General features: G+C 37.2%; 1 protein-coding gene across 1 annotated transcript; it reads left to right on the top strand.

Annotated features, from left to right (window-relative positions):
* The first annotated feature begins 11028 nt into the window (after nucleotides 1–11028).
* Nucleotides 11029–21839, top strand: LOC100367478 (uncharacterized). Its single transcript, XM_085500780.1, has 4 exons — nucleotides 11029–11204; nucleotides 18174–18578; nucleotides 19306–19437; nucleotides 20454–21839. Exons 1-4 carry the CDS (start codon nucleotides 11129–11131, stop codon nucleotides 20549–20551), a joined length of 711 nt encoding a protein of 236 aa, XP_085356906.1. The 5' UTR covers nucleotides 11029–11128; the 3' UTR covers nucleotides 20552–21839.
* The last annotated feature ends 663 nt before the right edge of the window (nucleotides 21840–22502 follow it).

Here is a 22502-nt window from a genome sequence, read left to right as displayed (position 1 = left end):
AAAAAAACTGTTATGGGTAACAGGGCATGGAATGAGAGAGCAGTTCTGTGAGAGCAGGGGTATACGCAACATGGCCGATTTAAATTTGCGATATGTTTCACAGTTCGTGCGCCGCATTTGATATAGTTTGGGGGTCGGAGAAGGTTTACAGTTGAGGTGAGGAACACGAGGCGTTGATAATGGTTGTGACCCAGGTAACAATCTTAATGAGAACAAACAAGGGCAAACGAGGTGGTTCAATTGACTGCCATATTAGCAGCGCGTAAAAGTGTCTCAGGTGCAGTCTTTTGTGTCGACTGCGTTCTCCTGAATCACGCTGCATTAAACGCTCTCCCTTTTATATTAATTAGTTATATATTCACGATTCATGTCACACTACTCGACTGGAAGAAAAACGATGTAGAAGCCCCATTGGTATTTGGTATTTCAAACGTTGGGTGTCTATCATCGTCGTGTTTGTTATTTTGTAAATGCAATGCGTACGGAGTTCTCTGGGGAACGCCTCTGCGCTTCGCTGCGATGTCGTTCAAACAACAGAGAAACAGTGAGTTTATCGCCTATTTGTCTGTCGGGCTAATCCTGGGATTTGCGATGAAGCCAACCAAATCTTTCATTTAAACATCCAACGATGGGATCGGCATAACCTAAATGGAAAGGGAAGTTGCAGGACTAACAAGTTAATCCCCATTCTCGACCTTTCCCGACTCATGGGAAAACAGATGAATATACAAGAGAGATTTCTTTCACAACAGTGCCCTCGTTTAATAATTTCAATTTAGAGCACAATATCCGTCTGTGGTTGTGGCATAAAATAATCACATGTTTTCAACAAAGTTTTCCGGCTACAACCCACGCGTGTTCAATTCTTAAATCTTTTAAAAATGTCGTCCTGGCGAATTCTCTCAAATTTCTCATAAATTATTTTTAATTACTGAAATCAGTTTACAGTCGCACTGGAAGCCTGAGGTGATACCACTACCAACGCCGTCATTAACTTGCTACAACTACTTGTAATTTGAGATTAGAAGAAACCTGGAAATTACATTAATTAAGAGTTTGAAGTTTGATGTTGGTTGTAATTACTTACATCTACCTAGTAGAGGATCTCTTTCTGTGGGCGTGCAACCAACTGACATTGTCCTATAGAAAAATACTATGTGTGGAGATTACACATTATGTTTAGTTATGTTAGTAACAATGGGAATTGTGCCAATCACTAACTTGAATTCTCTATGTAGTTTGTAAAAGTAAAGTGTAAATGTATTCGGCAAAGGCATGTCAGAGATAAAGCACCGGGACGCATCAACATCCGGGATCAAAATGGCTACGGCCTTGGTTCTAGGTATCACGGTGCATAAAATCCCGTCAATGCATATCTAATATTCCGTTCCGATATGACAGGAGTGCATTGTGATGCATTTTTATCGTTATGCGGACATGGATCGAAAACGTATGCCATATGTGTGGCATAGTTGATGTGTGAACATTGTCGGTCCGTGCAGCATGTGTGGAAGATTAGACCCCGTAACAGCAAAGAGGGTGCGATTCCGAGTCGATCAACTTGAATAACAAATTGGCCAATATACATGCACGTGATTTCCATTCGTAATAACATGCAGAAATACATAATTTTGATGCATTTTAACACTCACATTGACATTCGGTCAACTTTATCGGACCGAGAAACAAACTAACGTACATACACATCGGGTTTCATGAAGACATGAATTTGTTTTATGAATATTTATAAATATTTATAAAACATTTATCTCAAAAAGATCCCCGCGCGTCATTCAAATCGTAAGAAGATGTTTTCATTGGCTTATAGAAACCATTTGGTAACGCTCATTTCCCATGAGTCTTTGCAGGGTTTCTTCAAACATTGGTGGATTTACTGCCATGAACACAACATATTCCATCAAATTTGTTTTTTAAACGCTTGAGCTCACGGTGATTCGTTCGCTGAAATAAATACAAATAATACCATTATCCTTTGGCACAGAACGCTAAATTGCGAAAGCGAGGCTGTGTAAAATGATTGGTTCAAAGTAAACTGATCACAGTAAAGTTCTAAACTGGTGGCATTCATCCGCTGTTCACCTTTTCAATCGTCAGTTGAAATTTACAAACGTGATAAATCAAGCCTTCATGAAACCCAGTGTAGACCTCAGAATATGATATATATGTCCGAAGTTTAATATGATCGATGCAGACATGTCCAAGGTATAGGTGCTGACGCAAGAAAATGCAATCGGATGCACAAATAAACAAACAGGTGAATCTAATTTTCGTTTTCGTTAACCTGATTTGACCTAAGTCCTGTGGTAAGTCTGGGTAAGCCATACAGTATATTGTCTCGTTCGTAGCCAGTACTGGTGACTAAAAGTGTCCTTCCAATATTATCAGTCGCACAACTGCGTCAACTGCGTAACATGTTAGATTTGAATCACCTCAAAATACAGTACTGAAAAAGTTCGATTCTTTTGGCTTATGAACCACTTCGAGCGAAGCTACATATAGGGATATGTTTTCAACGATTAATGAATTGTAATTTGCAACTTAAGTTACTTGAGAAATTCTAGATTTCTCAAGGACACGGGTTGGTCAATTTCTTTCACGATTGGAATGAAATCGTCTCCTTATGTAATTTTAAATGGTCGACCAGTCATTTTGTGTAGTGCGTGCCAATTTCACAAATGTGTCTACTATATCACACAAATGAAGATTATTATAACTATATCGTACCTTGGGTAATATTTTGGATCCCAGTCCTTAAACAATGATCTAGTGAAGAGCCCGGACATAAATTTTCCATAAAAACAAGTAATGCACCTGTTATGTTGTACAAGAAAAATAAAAACAATTGGTGCTAGTAGATGATCGTCATCATGAGACTTGCCCACTTTGTTTGATTGGTTTCTACCATTTACGCAATGTTGTGCTGGGTTTGACGGTAAAGTACTGTCGGGGCAACAACGGGGGGCATTCGTCACGGTGATGACTTTTCTTGGTTCCCCCGGTAAATAACTTCTGTGACGTAAAATACGTACACATGATAAAACCACAGGGCAAGACTCTGTAAACATCCACACACCACATTAGCATACATGCCTTACGTTATGATATGCGAAATGATTAGTTTTCCATGAAGTAGTTGATGACGCTTTGTCGGCTGGGATCTTTTTTGGAATCGCTCTACTTAGACTCAAAATCGTCAAATTGTCTCTTGCTGCACAGCAATTGATATGATTTCGAATGACGGCGTCAGAAAATGACCATTATGCAGATGCGACAAGAACTCAAACTACTTATTGCTCAAATTAAACGATACTATGCTACATTCAGGATGTTTTATGTCCCTCTGGAGCAATTTGAATGATAAACTATCTTTGAAACAAATGAATTGTTTGCAGAGGCTAATTACCCGGCAGATAAGATATAGTACCCGGTCACCGTTAAGATTAATTAGCAGTTGAACTAATTTATCAAAATAATACTGACGTATGCTTTCCGCTGTGCCAGTATGTCAAATCAATAAGTTGACCCGGGTGTTGCATTTCAACCAGTTTTTTAACAGTCAGGCGCCATCATGTGCCGTTAAGTGATAAAGGCAGTGTGTAGATGTTTTAGTTGAGCAGATCGATATTTATTGATCGGCTTATTGGGACATGGTTCATCGATGTATTTACTGCGATTAAATATATGTTATATATGTTGCTGTTCAACATCGAGGGAAAATTGTGCGAAACATTTCGTATTTCTTCTTGACAAACTGAATGTATTGATCTGTTCAAATGGAATTTACCGGCGCATTGCAACCCATGTTCTTGTCACAGTGGCCGTGTTATATGTCAGTCGTGTCAAGTGAATTTATGGCGTGTATTCAAGTTAATCACACAAATAGATAAAGTATCCTATAACTCATGGCATAATAACGTCAACGAGTTACTGTCACACACACAAATCTTCGTGGAGGTAGTCGAATCGTGAAACTCGCGACAAAATTTATGCAATCGTTGACATATGAATAATTTAGAAGAAGTTACTACATTTGTTTTGCTATCAAAACACTGACGCAGCGATGTGGGTAAATATTAGAAAGAATCGGTATTCAGCCTGAGATATCCAGTTCGTATATATCCTGAATTATCTGTTGTTGCTGCTGCCCTCAAAATAGAAAGCTAGAACACGCTTCTATCCAAAATAGGGCACCTATCTCACAGAACGTATTCTGTAACCAGACTACCTCAAGAGTAGAGGGCCCGTGGGAGACTGGGTACAGTGGCAAGGAATCTTTGCACCTCGGTTTCGGTCGCTGCGGAGTAGGAGCCGAATCTCATGACTTGTGTTGACATACGGGATGATTAATGGAGAGGGTACTGTAAGGTTGCCTGCAGCCCTGCTGCATTGTTTTAATATTTTACCGCGTGGTGATTAAAGTTTTATGCAAATTGATATTCCTCTTTTCAACAACCCGTCAACCATTTGAACATTCTGAGTTGAGTTAAAACTGTTCTCTCGTTGTCTTGAATTCGAAAAGCCGTTTGGTAATTAATGAATGTCCAAAATAATTTGTTTACCATTACTGCTCCAGTCAAAATGATATTTTCGCTTTAAATTTTACAGCTTTCACTTGTGTGAGGGAGTGAGGATGTAAGTGTAAAGTAGACATTGTGTACGAATTAGAATCTGTAAAAAGTAAATATTATTTAAAAAAGTAACCCCAGGCAACAAAACACATGTACAAACTCCACAGAAAAGTAAGATTGACCCGTTTAATTATTGCAACTTTGTTGAACACTTTAGACAACAATTTTCACTTTTCTTCACTTACTTTTTGTTTCTGTTATGTTTTATGGTTAACGCCGCACGTAGATAGATATTTGACGATAATAGTAACGACCGAGAATTATCAGTGTTTATGGTTGTAACTGTATATAGAGAATAGTGTGCACGAATTCGAACACAATAACAATATGCGCAGTTCTGACGCCAGTGTTATTTTAAGATGTCTCTGGTAGTTCCATGAGTGGTATTGTGCCCATGTTTATGAATTGGTTAATTGTCACGTCGTTAGCATAATGGAATCCTTGCACGGTTCTTGTAAGGTCAGATCGTAACTAAATGTGATACGCACAAGAAGCGAAGAAGATGTTGTTGTTTGAGGTACAAAGTGCTTTGTTCATAGGATAAATGTCATACAAACACGGTGAAGTAAGTTTTCTTATTCAGATTTAATTTACGCACACTGGGTCTCCACGCTCATCTACACCTGGGCTGGATTTCTGACAACTACACAACCACGCCACCCGCGTTCATTTGCGATAAGTGCAAATCGGAAAAAAAGTGTAATATGCGTACGCGTGAAGACAATCTGTTGGAGCATGGTCTTTTGGTTTCACACGTGTAATTCAAAATGTAAACTTCCACGTCTGCATCACCATAATTTGCATATGAATTTATTTCTGGCTCAACTGCTCTGATATTGAAATCAACAACTTCCAATACCGAGCTAGTGGGACAATAGGGCAAAATTGTACAAAATATCGATAATTTTCTCAAGATCCTTAATAGTTATAACTATTTGAGCTAAATATGTAGAGGAATTTCCAAATAGGCATAACTTTAATAATTTGATTTTTTCCGATGAAGGTTAGATGTTTTTTGGACAGCGTTTGGTGGCGTCAGTCCTTACATTTCTGGGTGAACGAAAGTAAAATTTTACCAAATAATGGCGGTGGTGGCGCACTTTTGGCAAAAACATCTAGTCGTTTACATTTCGAAGTGAGGGCAACAGATTTACGCCATATTCAACTTTTTAATTTTTCATTCTACATGGCAGTGCCATATATATACGTGGTTTGGGGATACATTCAAACCTTTGTATAGCGACCACCCAATGAACTTAAAAATTAGAAATTTTCAGCCCGATAAAGATAAATATTGTTAACCGCGTTTCGCAGTATAGCGGGTAACTATTGTCTGTACGAGATGGCAAACAGACGGGTATCATATGGTATGTGGGGTCATGTGACATGGGGTATTTAAGTGGAGGACAGAAGGTTGAATGTCAATCTAGGCCAGTCTCGCTACAGTGCAGTTTTCGGCGGTTTCCTTTTTTAGTCACACTTTGTTCATTCCTGTGCTTCTCGTGTGAATCATCATGAATCAGGCAGTGCGGCACTATCAGCCCAGCAGTAAAACTTTAACATCACGACTATGTTTTTTTCAAGTGCAAGTAGAAAAGACGGTTGATAGAACTAGCAGATCCAGTAGTGTCGGGAATGCACGACAACGTTCACTTCGGTTAGTCGATTGGGAAGACCTTGGACGAGATGTCAAAACATACAAGACGTACATTTCGGCCTATGTTTTGGGCGGCAAAAAAGCAGGCAAGAAACATTCTGAAGCCGAGAAGAAACAGACTGCAATATTAATTTTATTTACTATGCAGCCTCGTTGGCATCATATCCGGCACCACAGCAAGATTGCTTACAAATGGCATCGAGTACTATTTCGAGAGCGGAGAATTCAAAGAAACCATGAGCATCTTTCACGTGCCGTATTCGTTACGTGTTCTCCAATCCAAAGACGTCGAACATTAAGTTAAGTAACTCTTTATGTAACTATTTTAACACTTATGCCGATCGTCATTGTTCGTTTTTTGTGAGGTAGCATCCCTAATTTATGGGGTGTCAATTGTCGCGGCAAAAAAAAAAAAAAAAAAAAATTCCTGTATGCTTTGAGTTGTACGATGTGAGTGATGTTACAGTCACTCCACTATTTGGCTGACTTACTATTTTGAGATTTGCGTCCCTTTGCCAGGGACTCTTGTGAGCAGGTTTAGAGTTTGGTAATTTGTTTGTAAAGTGACTACCACTTGGTCTAAAGTGTTGGACGTGTATGCCGGTTATGGCTACTTCTCCACGGTACGTATTTGCGTCAACCGAAATTGATAATTCAATCTTGGAGTACTGAAGAAATATGTATTCTCCCACGTTTTTTAGTTGATTGTCGATATAATAAGGCAGGTAAACGTTGACTGGTGTTAGATTGTAGGAACGTTATTTTTTTGTTTTGTTCTTGTTCAAATTCAACGTTCGTTGTTAAGACGCCTCTCTCGCTTGACAATTATTCGTTCGTGTGGAAAAATCAGGGCTATTTGGATTCTCCCAAGATTCTAGTTACGGTCGTAGGTATTGTGTATCCAAAGCGTTTTACTTTGGAATTTGGCATTTCCATCGCGCCATGTTTATTCACAAAAATACCAAAGCGAAGGTAAGTTGTTGGTCAGTTGCGTGTGTGTGTGACTTAGTTTTTGGTGAGCTTATATCAACGTAACGATGAAATCAAAGCTAGTAACGATTTATTTAAATCTAGAGCTATTTCAAACCGTGCATGTTTGAAGGAATCAGTAAAATACTGCAATTCCACAATAGGTATATTTGTGCCGGTTTTTCATCATGTTAGATAAGCGAGTTAGAAATTTAATGTGCATGAATGGGACTACGCCATGCTTCCGTACAATGACGGCCATGGTGGTTTATAATGTTAAACTAGAAGGTAAGAGTGTATGTGGTAAGTGTTCTGTATAGCATTGTTGAAAGTTCAACATGGCGAGCACTCGTTGAAGCTCACTGTTTGTTATTAGGAAAGATTTGAGCGGATAACCAGTGGTGAGGATTGCATTTAACAGTAAATACTTAAAAGGTCATACACCGTGTGTGTTTTTTATACTGACACGTCCTCAATTGGCTATGGCAGATGTATTGATCAAGAAGGTAAGTGGTCTCTATAAGGACACGTTGGAAGTTCAACCTAGAAGGAACTCGTTGCAGTTCACCGTATATTATTATGAAACAGTAAAAGTTTTGAAGGCTTAAACGTGCAATTGCGCACAAATAACTCGATCGTGGCGAAGATGGCGAGAGTCTAAAGTAGAGTATCGGAGTTACAGGATATAGCGATATGCAATTTGATTTATGCGATAGCATATACGCTGCTATGCCCAAGGTGTGCGCCTCTTGGGCGGAATGCTCTAGCCAATGGGCTTAGTAAACATGTTGTTTACAACGATTGTAGTATTTGGTTTTGATGCTTTCAATGAGCTGGATGCCCTGTGGGATCCACATTTCAGTGGATATGTTTGCTTTTTGACAGCAACAGTAAATTACGGAAGGAGTATCAGTAATGATGCTTTCCAGGAGCTTTGATGCCCTGTGGATATGCGGATAACCAGGAAGTAGTGAGGATTGTATGTAACAGTAAATACTTTGAAGGTGTTTTTTTCATACACCGTTTGTGTTTTTTATTCTGGCACTTCCTCAATTGGCTATGGCAGGTATATTGACCAAGAAGGTAAGTGGTCTCTATAAGGACACATTGGAAGTTCAACCTGGAAGGAACTCGTTGCAGTTCACCGTATGTTATTATGAAACAGTAAAAGTTTTGAAGGCTTAAACGTGCAATTGTGCACAAATAACTAGATCGTGGCGAAGATTGCGAGAGTCGAAAGTAGATTGCCTGAGTTACGGGATATAGTGTTATGCAATTTGATTTATGCGATAGCATATACGCTGGTATGCCCAAGGTGTGCGCCCCTGGGGCAGAATGTTCTAGCCGATGGACTTGGTAAACATGTTTACAACGATTGTAATATTCAGTTTTGATGCCTTCCAGGAGCTTGATGCCCTGTGGAATCCACATTTCAGTGGATATGTTTGTTTTTTGACAGCAACAGTAAATTGCGACTGGAGCAACAGTAGTGATGCTGTCCAGGAGCTTGATCGTCTGTGAGTTCTACATTTCAGTGGATGGGGTTGCTTTTGACAGCAACAGTCAACGACGACAAGATCATCAATATTTATGCTTTTCCAGGAGCTTAAAGCTATGTGAGATCTACATTTCAGTGAATGGGGTCGCGTTTGACAGCAACAGTAAATTACGACTGGAGCATCAGTAGTGATGCTGCCCAGAAGCTGGATGCTCCGGGATCTACATTTCAGTGGATAAGGATGCTTTTGACAGCATTAGTACATTATGCGAGGTTCAACCCTAGCTGAAAATGTCCCAATACTGAGACAATTGATGTTCTTTCCCAAAGTTGGGATGGAAAACAAGCACTCAAAAATGGCTTTACAAAATTAATGAACAAGGTATGTGCGAAGTTGAGACGAGACCAAGCTTGTGGCACATTATTCATTCCCATGTGGCTTTCGGACTGTGATATGGCCGGCTGACAATATATATGCAATTAAAGTGGAACGAATGGTAAGATTAATACTTGTATGCCACCATGGCGTATTTAATGAAACTTTCAATTTCTATCTGGTGGCGTTACACATTTGTTTTGTTTAAACGTTTTGGCATGAGAAGCCAGTGTTTTTTGTTTCAGGTCTGAGCCTGAACGACGTCCTATTATGCTGACGAAGTACTAAGTATTACTTTGTGAATCGCGCAGCGAAAATACTACGGTAACAATCAAGAACTTCGCGTACATCAATAATGGAAACACTATTATCGGCAAGGAAGGGTCACTTTTGTGACCGCCAATCAGTCAGTTACCGCCAAGATGGCGACGCTGTTGACTCGCTGGCTAGTCATTTGTCAATTTCGCAAACTTTGCAGGTGTACGTACGGGCCCGTTCTTTTTTAATCTACGTGGCCGAACCTGGCATGAACCTTACCTTATGTAAGTGTGTGTTGTACATTGTCGGATGTGACGAGTCTAGTAAAGACATATTGTTAACCGCGTTTCGCAGTATAGCGGGTAACTATTGTCTGTACGAGATGGCAAACAGACGGGTATGGTATGTGGGGTCATGTGACATGGGGTATTTAAGTGGAGGACAGAAGGTTGAATGTCAATCTAGGCCAGTCTCGCTACAGTGCAGTTTTCAACTTGTTGTTTTGTAAGTTTGTTGTATAATACAGGGCGACACCCGCCACCTTCCCCTGGGCACGATCGACAGTGCGACGGGTACAGGTTTCCAGGTATTTTTTCCTCAAAGGGTTTTTTATTCCTGGTTTTTCCTGGGCGGTCGGCGTGCCAGTAACGGGGGTTACTATTTTGTCGATGTTTTTTGTCAGTTATTTTAAATGTTTTTTTAACCGAGTAATGTTGATTTCGAGCATCAATAGTCGATATTTTTTGCAGTTCATGCAAGTTATTTTTTCTCTCATTTAGTTTATTTCAATTTGAACACTACATGCAATGTAATGACAGCCGTTTTTTAGTCGGCTTTATTAGTATGTTTTGTTAAATAAATGGTTCGCCGGACCGACTGCACATACGTGGCCGAACCTGGCATGAACCTTACCTTATGTAAGTGTGTGTTGTACATTGTCGGATGTGACGAGTCTAGTAAAGACCTGCCATCCTCAGTGGCATAGCGCCCACAAGCTTTACGGTTACGTCTACTGAATGTCTATTGCGTCGTGTTCCAAATCTCGTGCAGTATTACCACAAACCTTATATTTCCCGTTTCAAATAATAGTAATAATAAAAATAATAAAAGATTTATGTCAATACAATTTTAAAAAATAATAATAAATTGTCTATTATGTTATGATTTTGTTTAAGTACATAACATACTACTATTATATGAATTAATATTAGTTGAATCCACATACCAACACGAATTGTCATAAACATCCTACATAGGTGAGCATGGGTTGGTTTTTATGTGTGTTGGATATATTAAGTAGATTTCAAATTTGCCCGAATATATCCATCACACAGGTGTCCGCGCCTTGAGAGCGCATGCGCAAAAATGTATATACATGTATCATGCAATGAAAGAAACTAAAAGTCCAAATCAATTTCATTGCATCGGTGTTTAAAGATAGACGAAGCCGAATAGATGAATTATCTACGAGTTGGGTCACGGACAAGCCAGTTTTCATTGTCGTTACCTCGGGCTGTACGTCATATATTATTAAGTTGTACAATGATCATCTTATACATATGTAAATGACGTTGTGTTGTGGCGATCTCCGTTCACGTCTCAGAACAACTGATGACCGCCATCGAACATTGTGCCCTCTACCGCTGACAGAGAAGAAAAGGTCGCTAACGTGGATAGTCGTCAGGATACGCGCCGTACGACCCACAGCTACCCATCACAATATGAATATCGTCGTGATTTCAACATTTCTCTTAGTGTGGCTTGTATGTGTTGTTGACGGTGCAGAGCCGGTTAAATGTGAGTATATAAACGAAGTGAAGTCAGTAGTTGTCAGCCATGTATCGGGCCTTTGTGGTATACTGAAGCCAGTCTGCAAGCAACCACATGAACACTGGTAGAATAACAAAGACTTCACGGCAATGTTCTCGAATGTCAAGATTATTGTACCCATATGACCTTCTGAGTGGAAAGGACCGTGTTATTGTCGAATTGATTAACAATTTCATATTAGAGCGCATCGGTGCATAGACCCAATAATTGGCCCTTTGGGGCACCACATGATGCTAACATATGCTATATTCATTCGATTACATGACTAGGACAGTGGTTTGGGGAGACGTGAATGCTAAAAGAGTGTTCAGTGTTTATTGTTCACAATTACAAGCGTTTTTCGCTTGATACAAAACCCCGAGCAATAGGTTGGCAATTTATTTTGTTAACACCGCCCGACGACAAAGAGATAACAGTGTTTTTTGCTCTCAGAGTGACGTCAATTATTCGAGATGGTTTAAAGTCCTGGGTATAGTTCTATTTCAGAGTATAGTTATGGTATGGTAATGCATTGGCAGGTAACCATGACTCGTATATTGGCTGACCTTAACAGGTCAGTTATGTTCTTGATGGTATTCGGTCGGTGATTGATTTGGGGCAGGGAGAGGATCGGAGCGTGGGATCTGCATTGTAAAGGAAGTTGTGTGTACCTGTGGGTTATTTCTACACGATTTCATGCACGTCTTCCAGGCCAGATTTAATCTCCTTGTCACAACAGCAGTAAATAATAAGTGTCGAACAATAGCAACAACGATTTAATGCCATGCGTAGTACCATAACATTGATTATGAAATATACTGATTTTTCAGGAGGGAAAGGATATTTTTTTTTTCTTCTGGACCAACTATGTTGTAGCAAAATGTAGATGGAAAACTGGGGACAAACAGATATTTCCTTATCACACGGATGTTAGTTGTTTGAACACAACGAAGGCACGGTAGAGTCACGGTGAGCGACGCCCACGGGCATATATATACACGGCATCCCCGAACTTAGTTACGAGGAAACAGATAGAAACAGATGATTTAACCTTGATCTTTCAAGGCAAATATATGTAGATTTTCTTCAAAACGTTGCCCTTATCGATAACGCATTCTATTACATTCAGTTGTGGAAATGACGTGCATTGTTCATTTACAAACGGTATTATAGTAGTCAGTGAAAACAAGATATGCATCTCCCGATGTCAGCATATCGTTCAAACAGGTTCAATGAACGCCATAGAAAACAAATATCATGCAATCTCTGAAATATGCCAAATGAAAAGTTACTATTTTGTAATCGCTACATCAAGAATTCTTTTTGTTCAAAACTGAGAACAGTAATTAATAATAACATGTTTAAATATGCGCAGTTTTCTGCTTTCTCCGCTCTGAACTTAACATGTTCAATACACTGACCGTATTCAGTGTTCAATGCGTATTAACAGAACACTTTGCATATACATTCAGTATCTAATTACTGTTAATTATACTAACATGCCGATAGCAACATTTTAAGGTAGCGAGATAGTTTATTGGCAAGGGAAATGCCGACCTACAAATTGAAAGCTATCTCGCTACCTTAAGTATCCGGTTAAGCCGTTACTTTGAACTACTGTAATGTAGTGAAAGCTCGAATGATTACTTGTCGAATGACATAATTTGAAGACACTGTCTGACTTTGGGTTCAATCCAACGCATTATTGAAGCGACTACCCACTTCACGACCGTTGTGTGTCTCGATTGGACAGTCTCACCGCGAGGGAGTGTGTATGTTTACGCCTCGCCATCGTACCGGTCGTACACCCCAGTCGTAAACAAATGCAATGTTAGAACTTTACGACGAGTCACCGACCCGCCTGACACGTCTCAGATCAATGAGAATATCAAATCCTCAGAGGAAACGAGTCTCTGTGGTAGGGTCGGAGTCGGTTCATGAACTGAGATGACCCTTATTTGTCTCCTAATTACAACGCTCATAGTACTAGGATTGGTGTTCTACAAGTAAAGTCAAGCACAAATGAAGATAAACAGTCATATTGAAAATCATGCTATCCAGGAACGTACAGTTGCAGATTGAAGGTTCGTACATGTACGGTACACGTACGGGAACATAACGTGTGCGAGTGAGCGGTGCGGTGAACGCTAAAAGTAATAATGTCATATAATATGAAAAAAAAAAAACAGTTCTATCCGGACGAAAAGGGCTTGTACGACACAAACCTTTGAAGAGATAGTAACGTAATTGAAGTTACTTTACATGAATGACGCTCACCCCATTGACGCTTTAAAAAGACAATTCAAGCACGAATCACGGGCCCCTGTGATCAAAATGACTACATTTGCTATCCACGGGACCCATACTACTAAATTTAAAGTTAAGGAAAACACACGGCGTCTTCAGTGACAAATAACTTAATGAGAACATACGTTGCCTCGCAGCTTACCTATAACTAACTCCGTTAGTACCTTCCATGCCTATAACAAGTCCTTCGTGGTATGTGGTGAGCGCTACGTAATTTGTGTGTGCAATCACGACACCGACTTTCAACGACATTTGCATATGGTGAAATGTAATTGTTGAGGTAATCTTTTATTATATTAATGTCGCATTTGCCAGCGCGTTTGCCAGGAATCTGACGTGACGTTTTACTGAGGACGTTAACGACCTGAGTACGAAATGGATTCACAATAACAATACGATGTGTATGAGAGGCTCATTGTAGTACCTTCTATTTAATTTATTGAGTGCTTTATTAAATTGTCAACACCACACTGTAAATGTATTTATAACTTTGGATCGGTAATCTCGACTACGCATTTAGCCTTTGTAGTATATTCACTTACTGCGATTGTTACAAACAGTGGGTTGATTGATGGCGTGTACTGGTGTTAGGTCAAACGAAATTTCCCTGACCCAATGGCTAATACGTGTAATAAGAACGTTTTTTTATTCCTGTGTATATACACGACTTTGGCATCTTAAATCTGTTTCAACAATGAGGTGCCCATCCATGTACGACCACCCGTGCATAGAACGTTAATGACTACAATTATCTCCTGGGTTGGCGTACAATCAAATGTAGACAACAACTGCGGCGTTGTTAGGGGCCTGTGGTTATGACAGCGCGGTCATGCATGGATCATGGCGTAGTGCAGTTTGCACGTACCGTGCATAACTTTACAGATTACTCCGTAACACTATTGTGAAAACAAGCATTCTCGATTATTTAAGGTAGAGATGCAGTTTACCTGACAGGTATTTTAATTAGTTAATTAGGAAACCAAGATGACATCCCTTGTCCACAAAACTATATATTTCAGTTTTGGAAAGCTTATTGTATAAATTTTAAAATTTTGTTAGTATTTTTTTTAATGAACACTGTAGTTTGAAATATGCACAAAAATGTGCTTTTTTGGTCAAAAGTGATTTAAAAAAAATTAGCTTCTAAGCCATGCTTCTGTTCAACCAAAAACAATGCCCCGACGGCGTTTTGAAGATGTACACAATGTCAATCATTTGTGAAAATTTCAAAACAAAAGGTCAAAGCGTTTATGAGTTATTTTTTTTTAAGTTCTGGGATGTGCACTAAAAAAAAGCTGAGATAATTGCTAATTTGCATAACAATTCACTCAGTAAGAAGTTTGCTAATGCTCCTAATTAAAATGGCTGTAACAGTTCCAAATTTAAATGTATTATCGTTTTGTTAAAAGTTAAATATAGTGCATAATATGGAGATCCCGTCATTTCTTTTTTTCACCATGTTTCTTTTTTATTATTTATGTACAGCCTTGCTAAATCTTGCTAAGCATTCAAAAAAGATAATGTTTGCACCTGTTATCTATATTTTAAAATCGTTTTTTGAGTATGTTCCAATATTCACAATTCAACAAAATTTTAACAGTATATAGCCAAGACTGTTTGGAGAATAATAAGCAAAAAAAAAAATCACTTCCCAGTGCCCATGAACCTGCATCTCTACCTTAAGTTAATCTAATTTCAGTAAATATCAGCTGATTAAGCAAAACGAATATTATATTACAATGATGTTGGCGACTTAGTTGGGCTGTTCCGCTTACTACGTCGTTGTACAACGCGTTTAAAGCTCGTGTAAACAATGTATTTTGCACACGTTGTATATGGTGCATGGGACCCACCATTCGAACACGACGCGCTGAGTTGACTGCGACACTTTAATAAAGTAAGGTTCTGATAGTTCTAAGATTATGACGTAATATTTCATAGTCTTATTAATACCAAGTATTCAGGTGGTAGTCGAACTAACAATAACGTTCGCTGCAATTAATCCAACAGCGGCTAACTTTAAAATTGTGTCTTCTGACACTATTAAATGTTGTAGCATGCATATTTTCATGATAATAATAATCTATCGTATTCGCAGAATGGATAATATCACAATATATATATATATATATATGTATATATATATATGTATATATATATATATGTATATATATATATGTATATATATATCTATGTATATATATATCTATGTATATATATCTATGTATATATATCTATGTATATATATCTATGTATATATATATCTATGTATATATATATCTATGTATATATATATCTATGTATATATATATCTATGTATATATATATCTATGTATATATATATCTATGTATATATATATCTATGTATATATATATCTATGTATATATATATCTATGTATATATATATCTATGTATATATATATCTATGTATATATATATCTATGTATATATATATCTATGTATATATATATCTATGTATATATATATCTATGTATATATATATCTATGTATATATATATCTATGTATATATATATCTATGTATATATATATCTATGTATATATATATCTATGTATATATATATATCTATGTATATATATATATCTATGTATATATATCTATGTATATATATATCTATGTATGTATATATATCTATGTATGTATATATATCTATGTATGTATATATATCTATGTATGTATATATCTCTATGTATGTATATATCTCTATGTATGTATATATCTCTATGTATGTATATATCTCTATGTGTATATATCTCTATGTGTATATATCTCTATGTGTATATATCTCTATGTGTATATATCTCTATGTGTATATATCTCTATGTGTATATATCTCTATGTGTATATATCTCTATGTGTATATATCTCTATGTGTATATATCTCTATGTGTATATATCTCTATGTGTATATATCTCTATGTGTATATATCTCTATGTGTATATATCTCTATGTGTATATATCTCTATGTGTATATATCTATGTGTATATATCTATGTGTATATATCTATCTATGTGTATATATCTATCTATGTGTATATATCTATCTATGTGTATATATCTATCTATGTGTATATATCTATCTATGTGTATATATCTATCTATGTGTATATATCTATCTATGTGTATATATCTATCTATGTGTATATATCTATCTATGTGTATATATCTATCTATGTGTATATATCTATCTATGTGTATATATCTATCTATGTGTATATATCTATCTATGTGTATATATCTATCTATGTGTATATATCTATCTATGTGTATATATCTATCTATGTGTATATATCTATCTATGTGTATATATCTATCTATGTGTATATATCTATCTATGTGTATATATCTATCTATGTGTATATATCTATCTATGTGTATATATCTATCTATGTGTATATATCTATCTATGTGTATATATCTTTATTCAGTACTATAGGGCATGGGCCTTACATATACAATATTAATTATTCTTGAAAATAAGTACACTCTTCCCCAGTCATTCCACAAGTGTTCGGCGTTTCAGTAATGAAAAGAAAATAAACTTGCCCTAGATTTACTAATGTATTTAAATTTCTTAAATTAATTAACGAAATAAATTTTCATTCTTCTGCTGGAGAAAAAAAAAGTGTGGAATAAATTTTAGCCTAAGATTGTCATATTGTGGGCGAATAAGAAGCATGCGATATTCATCTTCAATTTGATTAAAGCAAAATGGATAAAACCTCAGTTCCCATGAACAAGCCGTCCCTCTCACAGTCTCAATATTTAGGTCATGTGTAGGAATTCTAAAACAAGACAGTGCCCTTCTATAAGTAACATTTGAAATACATTCTAAATACTTGTCACAAGTCATATTACATTTAAATTTATAGTACGTACGCATTTTGGGATACCCTGCAACGCTAGTAAACCATTCTTGCACAGAAATATCAAAACGTCGCTGTTTAAATTCATATAGTTTAATGTATTTATTTATCGAGTATTTATTTGATTGAATATGCATATTACCCACTCATAATTTCATTTCCTAATAGAGCCCAAATACACACACGCAAATAGGGGTATTCCTCAACGTAAGCATGCACATACATTGGAAGGAATACGCCAGAATACGCCAGTCTTTTACGTGCGCTGAAGATAGGAACAGTACACGGGGCCGACAGCTTTACGTCTCCATCCGAAACAACGCCGTGTATTCTCCAAAACACACATTTTGCACCGCTTGTGCAGCCAACCATGGGAATCGAACCTACGAGCTATCTGATGATGAGCAGTTTTTTGTGACTTACGTTTACAGTTCAAATTACATGCTTCCCCGGCCCTTCTTGAAGACAAAAACGATAAATATACTCAAGTTGATTATAACATTGTTGGTTGATAATAATTTGATGAATTCGAATTTTTTCCTTAGAGGCACAATATTTTACACATTAGAAGGAAATCAAATTTGTTTTCGCATTAACATTTTGTCAACAAAAATACGGGTTTATGGCTAAGTCGTTCCGTGCAACTGGGACATTACCGGACATGGGAGATTGACTTTTTCTCTGTGGTTTATATATTTTCCTTAAAGTTGGTATCTTCTTGTAAACTTACTAAATTTCTCTATCCTGTTGTTTTATTAACAGATGTCATGCCGGGCGAGCAGTGTACTTTCATCAGTACCACCAGTGACCAATACAGGATTGTCACGGTAGTAGACGAACATGGCAACTATGAGAGCGACGTTTCGTGTAAAATTTCATTTCGAACTGACGAGAGTAAAAAATTCTTTCTGCGCGTGACAAGAATGGACATGGAATTCTCTAACCAATGTGCGAGTGACTCGTTGCGTATATACGACGGCACCTCGGAAAACGACGCATCACTGACCGGTAATGCATACGGAATATGCGGACGTTCATTGTCGTTACCGAACTATTTTTATTCTACCGGAAACGCTGTAAGCGTCCAGTTTGTGACGGATAACGCTAACAATAACGGAGAAGGCTTCGACATTTTAGTTACGGCGTATAAACCAGTGGACAGTACAGGTGAGTTCATGTATCCGCGGCCTGTTAGGATTCCACCGGTGCACATACCGCCGTGTTAACACCCGTGCCCCTTGGAATAAAAATAATTTTTAGTCTTGGGTATTTTTTTCGTCCCCCTGTTTGGCATATGTTTGAATTGAGGCGAATCATGTAAACAACAAACTCCAGCAGATTGTACGAGAAAGTGTCAACTATTAGGTGGTAATAGAAATAGGTTAGTTTTACTTGAAGAGCTGGGTGACTTGCTCATACGGAGTTAAAGCAAGGGAATCAGGGGAGCTCGAATACGGAGGGGGCGTAGTATAAACTAAATATAAATATACTTAATTATAAGCAGATAGAGTATATTGTCCTGAATACATGTATATGAATATTGTTATAAAACAAAAAGGTCTAACTAACTTGCCGGTTTTGAAAAATGACAAGTTAAATACATTAACTTCTGGATCCGACATGAACACGTCGCATTACTTCGTACCGGATCGCAACCAGTCGTTTGAAACAGTTTTATTAACGGAAAAGCTGCCAATCCTGGAGATCGCACCAAGAATCATTTTTTTTGTGTTATGCACATCACAGTCCCTCAAAACCAGGGACTGTGTGCACACTAATAGTATTTACTTTTCCAACGTAATTAAATATACCTATTACTTGACTGGAAATGGACCTTTCAACGCGTATATATTCCAATGCCGTTGATGACTTTGTGTATTATTTTATTTGACAGAAGAGTGTGAAGATGTGGATGGGTTCCTATGCCTTGATGGCAGCAAGTGTATGAGCAAAAATGTATACTGCAATGGTCATTCCCAATGTGCAGAAGGCAGCGATGAACCGACCACTTGCAGCAACGTCTCGGGTGGGTACATGTTGTTGTTATCATCGCAAAACGTGTTTTCAATTTCAGATTCTAGTTTATTGATGTCTGAAATCTCATCCGAAATCGACATTGGCTAAGCCAATTTTGCACTAATGATCTTTTTAAAGGGCGGTGGTCGTCACGTCGCATCCTGTTCGATATGGGACTCGTAGCGACGTATACAACGCGTGTAAAATTGTTTGTTTACATGAATCTCGAACACGCGCTGCGAGACGACCACCGCCCTTCAATGCTAACATATTGTTTTAATGCACAACATGGCGAGGTCAATGAACAAGTTGACCGCAAATGAAGCTTCGATGCTCACGCATTTAGGAAATTTCGGAAGATTAGGGATTCTGCGAGCACGCCACCAACGACAAAATGATAAGTCGACGCTGTATGGCGCCATTTTGCGTTATCTCCCTGAGTTGTACAGTATTATTCATGTCCATATCGACATTAATTAACGTAAGAACATGATAGCGTGATTAGTTTACTGGAACTTCTTTTTTAATGACAGAAGCCCTAGTCTTTCCACGCTATATTCGAGACCATTTCGATCCCATGTCGACCAACTTGGTATAGAGAAATTGCGTTTTCTGAAAAACATCTTCTCTGACACTATTGATCGATTCCATTTGGCACGTGGCACTGTGATAAACCTGCATGTCGCCCAAATACGGGCACACCTCTGTTTATGAAGCATGTACAACAATGGTTCGTTCAGATTGATATTTGAAAATACGAAAACTTTCCAAACTGTCTGTTAATGCAACTTCCGAGTTAAAGATCTTGGTGTTTAGTTTAATTTAAAAAAAATCCTTATTTAATTTTATGCCAGAACATTAATTAATGTTTGCAGCATTTTGAATATATGCTTTAAAAGAAACTGTGAGGTAACATTGATTCAGCTGGACGGGTTGGCAGTGTTCAAAACAATGGTATAACATTGTAAGACCAATTCGTGTAAATCTAACAATAATAAACTTATTTTTCGTGTTGTTACTTTTTAGGTCGTGCCAGTATCAGCTCGTTTCTTCTTGCCTTCACTGTAACTATGACGACGATTCTGTTTGCATCTACTAAACATATGTCACATCATTCACAATGAGGACACCGTTTAACCGCCCATCTTGCCAAGCTATTCCCATGTGAACGAAGCGAAGGAAGCTTGAAATCAAAACTGTTCTTATCAAGTATCTATAATCGCGATGTATGTACTTGAATAAAACATAAATTATCTCTAGATCGCAGTGAAACACGTGTTAATATATCCGTACGGAGGATAGATCAGTGATAGATAAGTAAATTTGCATTTAAAAAAAAGATGGCAACGATGACCTTGACAACGCTTGTATGAGTGCACCCGCCATCTACAAATGCCGCGTTTCTTTCAGTTTCCACCATGATAGTAATTGACTAGTTTATTGGTCATACCGAAACATCTATTTGTATCCCCAATATCCCTATTCCGTAATATAGACAGACACCGAATGATAAACTGTTCACGGGATAGATATCACAAGATACTTGACGATGTTCCTGAAATAAAGCCCCGAATGTGTACTTTATAATTCTAATTCCTCCATCAACAACTGCATAGTCTTTGTTGACTTTATTTCTGAAATGTACATCAATTACGCTAGACGAATGTTACATGGGGATCTAGGCAACAGTAAAAAAAGCTGACAAATCTGTGTATTTTGTTTTTATCCATTTTTGTAGTATTTTGAGCTGACCATCATTTTCAAATCGAGAATTAATTACATGCAATATGGGCTCAGCTAACTACAGCAACATGTTTTAACTTTACATTTGTGTCTGTAGGGATATGCCTCAACATTGTCGTTTATGTAGATCTAATTAGTGGTTCGAGACCTGAATTATGAAATACTTATTCGTTTATAACGTGGATTCAATCACATCTAGAACAGTCTCACAGTTCATAGTTTTAGTGTTTATTTTGCATGTATGTTTTCGTGCCATTAACTTCATCGGATTCCTGTAGAACATTATTCTCAAGGTAGTATTTTTCTGTACGTACGATGTCAAACATGCTTTTATTGTTTCAATGCAATGTGCCATGTATAATGTGTGTATTTTTTTTAAATGTGTTCAAATAGGGAAATGATATTATAATAAAATAAATGTATTTGGTATATTTCATATTCACCCAGATGGGACTATATGTGTCGGGTGCTCAAAGAACAGGAAATGCACACTCTTTCAGAAACATAGCTCACAACATTGGACGTTTGTCTTGAAGTCCATCTGCCGATTTATTCATGTAGTGCAAGTTGCTTGTCAACGTGCGTTTAATTTCTGTCGTATTTGTTATATATTTGAGTTCATGGAATAGTACATTCATTTTAACTATGAATTTAGAAATTTATAAAAGACGATGTTCTCGTTGTTATTTATTTTGACGCCAAAAGTATTTACCTTTCAACTTGCTTAAAAATACCGAGTATGAAACAAAACAAATTACTTTTATAGTACGCATGTATTTCATATAATCATATCATATTTGAATCTTTACGATATATATGACATTAATGAGATTCAAAGTGACCATGGTTGTGTGTTTTTCGGCCTCCAATTGCAACTAACAAAACACTATGATTAACAACCTGCCAAGGACAATTTAAAATTTGATAACTAGCTTTCGGACGTAGTAGACTTTTTTTGGGCAAAACAAAAAAGGCTTGATAAAAAAAATAGTGATTACTGACTAACAATATTTACATGTTATTGTAGCCCTTGCAACAGCCCATGTCACGTGACTGCTAAATAAACAAAACCCATTGTGTTGCTATTTTTTAATACTACTAAAAAACAAAAACAGTCAGCCAACACATTTTCATGCGAAAATTATCAGAAGACTACAATGTTCTAAAAACTATTGTTTTATTTTGAATTGTTATATTCTTTTACAAAGTGGCGGAGAAGAATTCTGCAATTAATTAGAATATTTTCCTTCCACGGGCTAATTATTAATGAAATATTAATGATACTTAAAAACGTTTTGACATTTTGTTTTAAATTAATATTGAGTTCAATCT

This window comes from Saccoglossus kowalevskii, chromosome 6 (assembly GCF_978046115.1).
Source record: "Saccoglossus kowalevskii chromosome 6, keSacKowa6.1, whole genome shotgun sequence".
NCBI classification, from domain to species: domain Eukaryota; kingdom Metazoa; phylum Hemichordata; class Enteropneusta; family Harrimaniidae; genus Saccoglossus; species Saccoglossus kowalevskii.
This window is presented reverse-complemented; position numbering and strand designations above follow the sequence as displayed.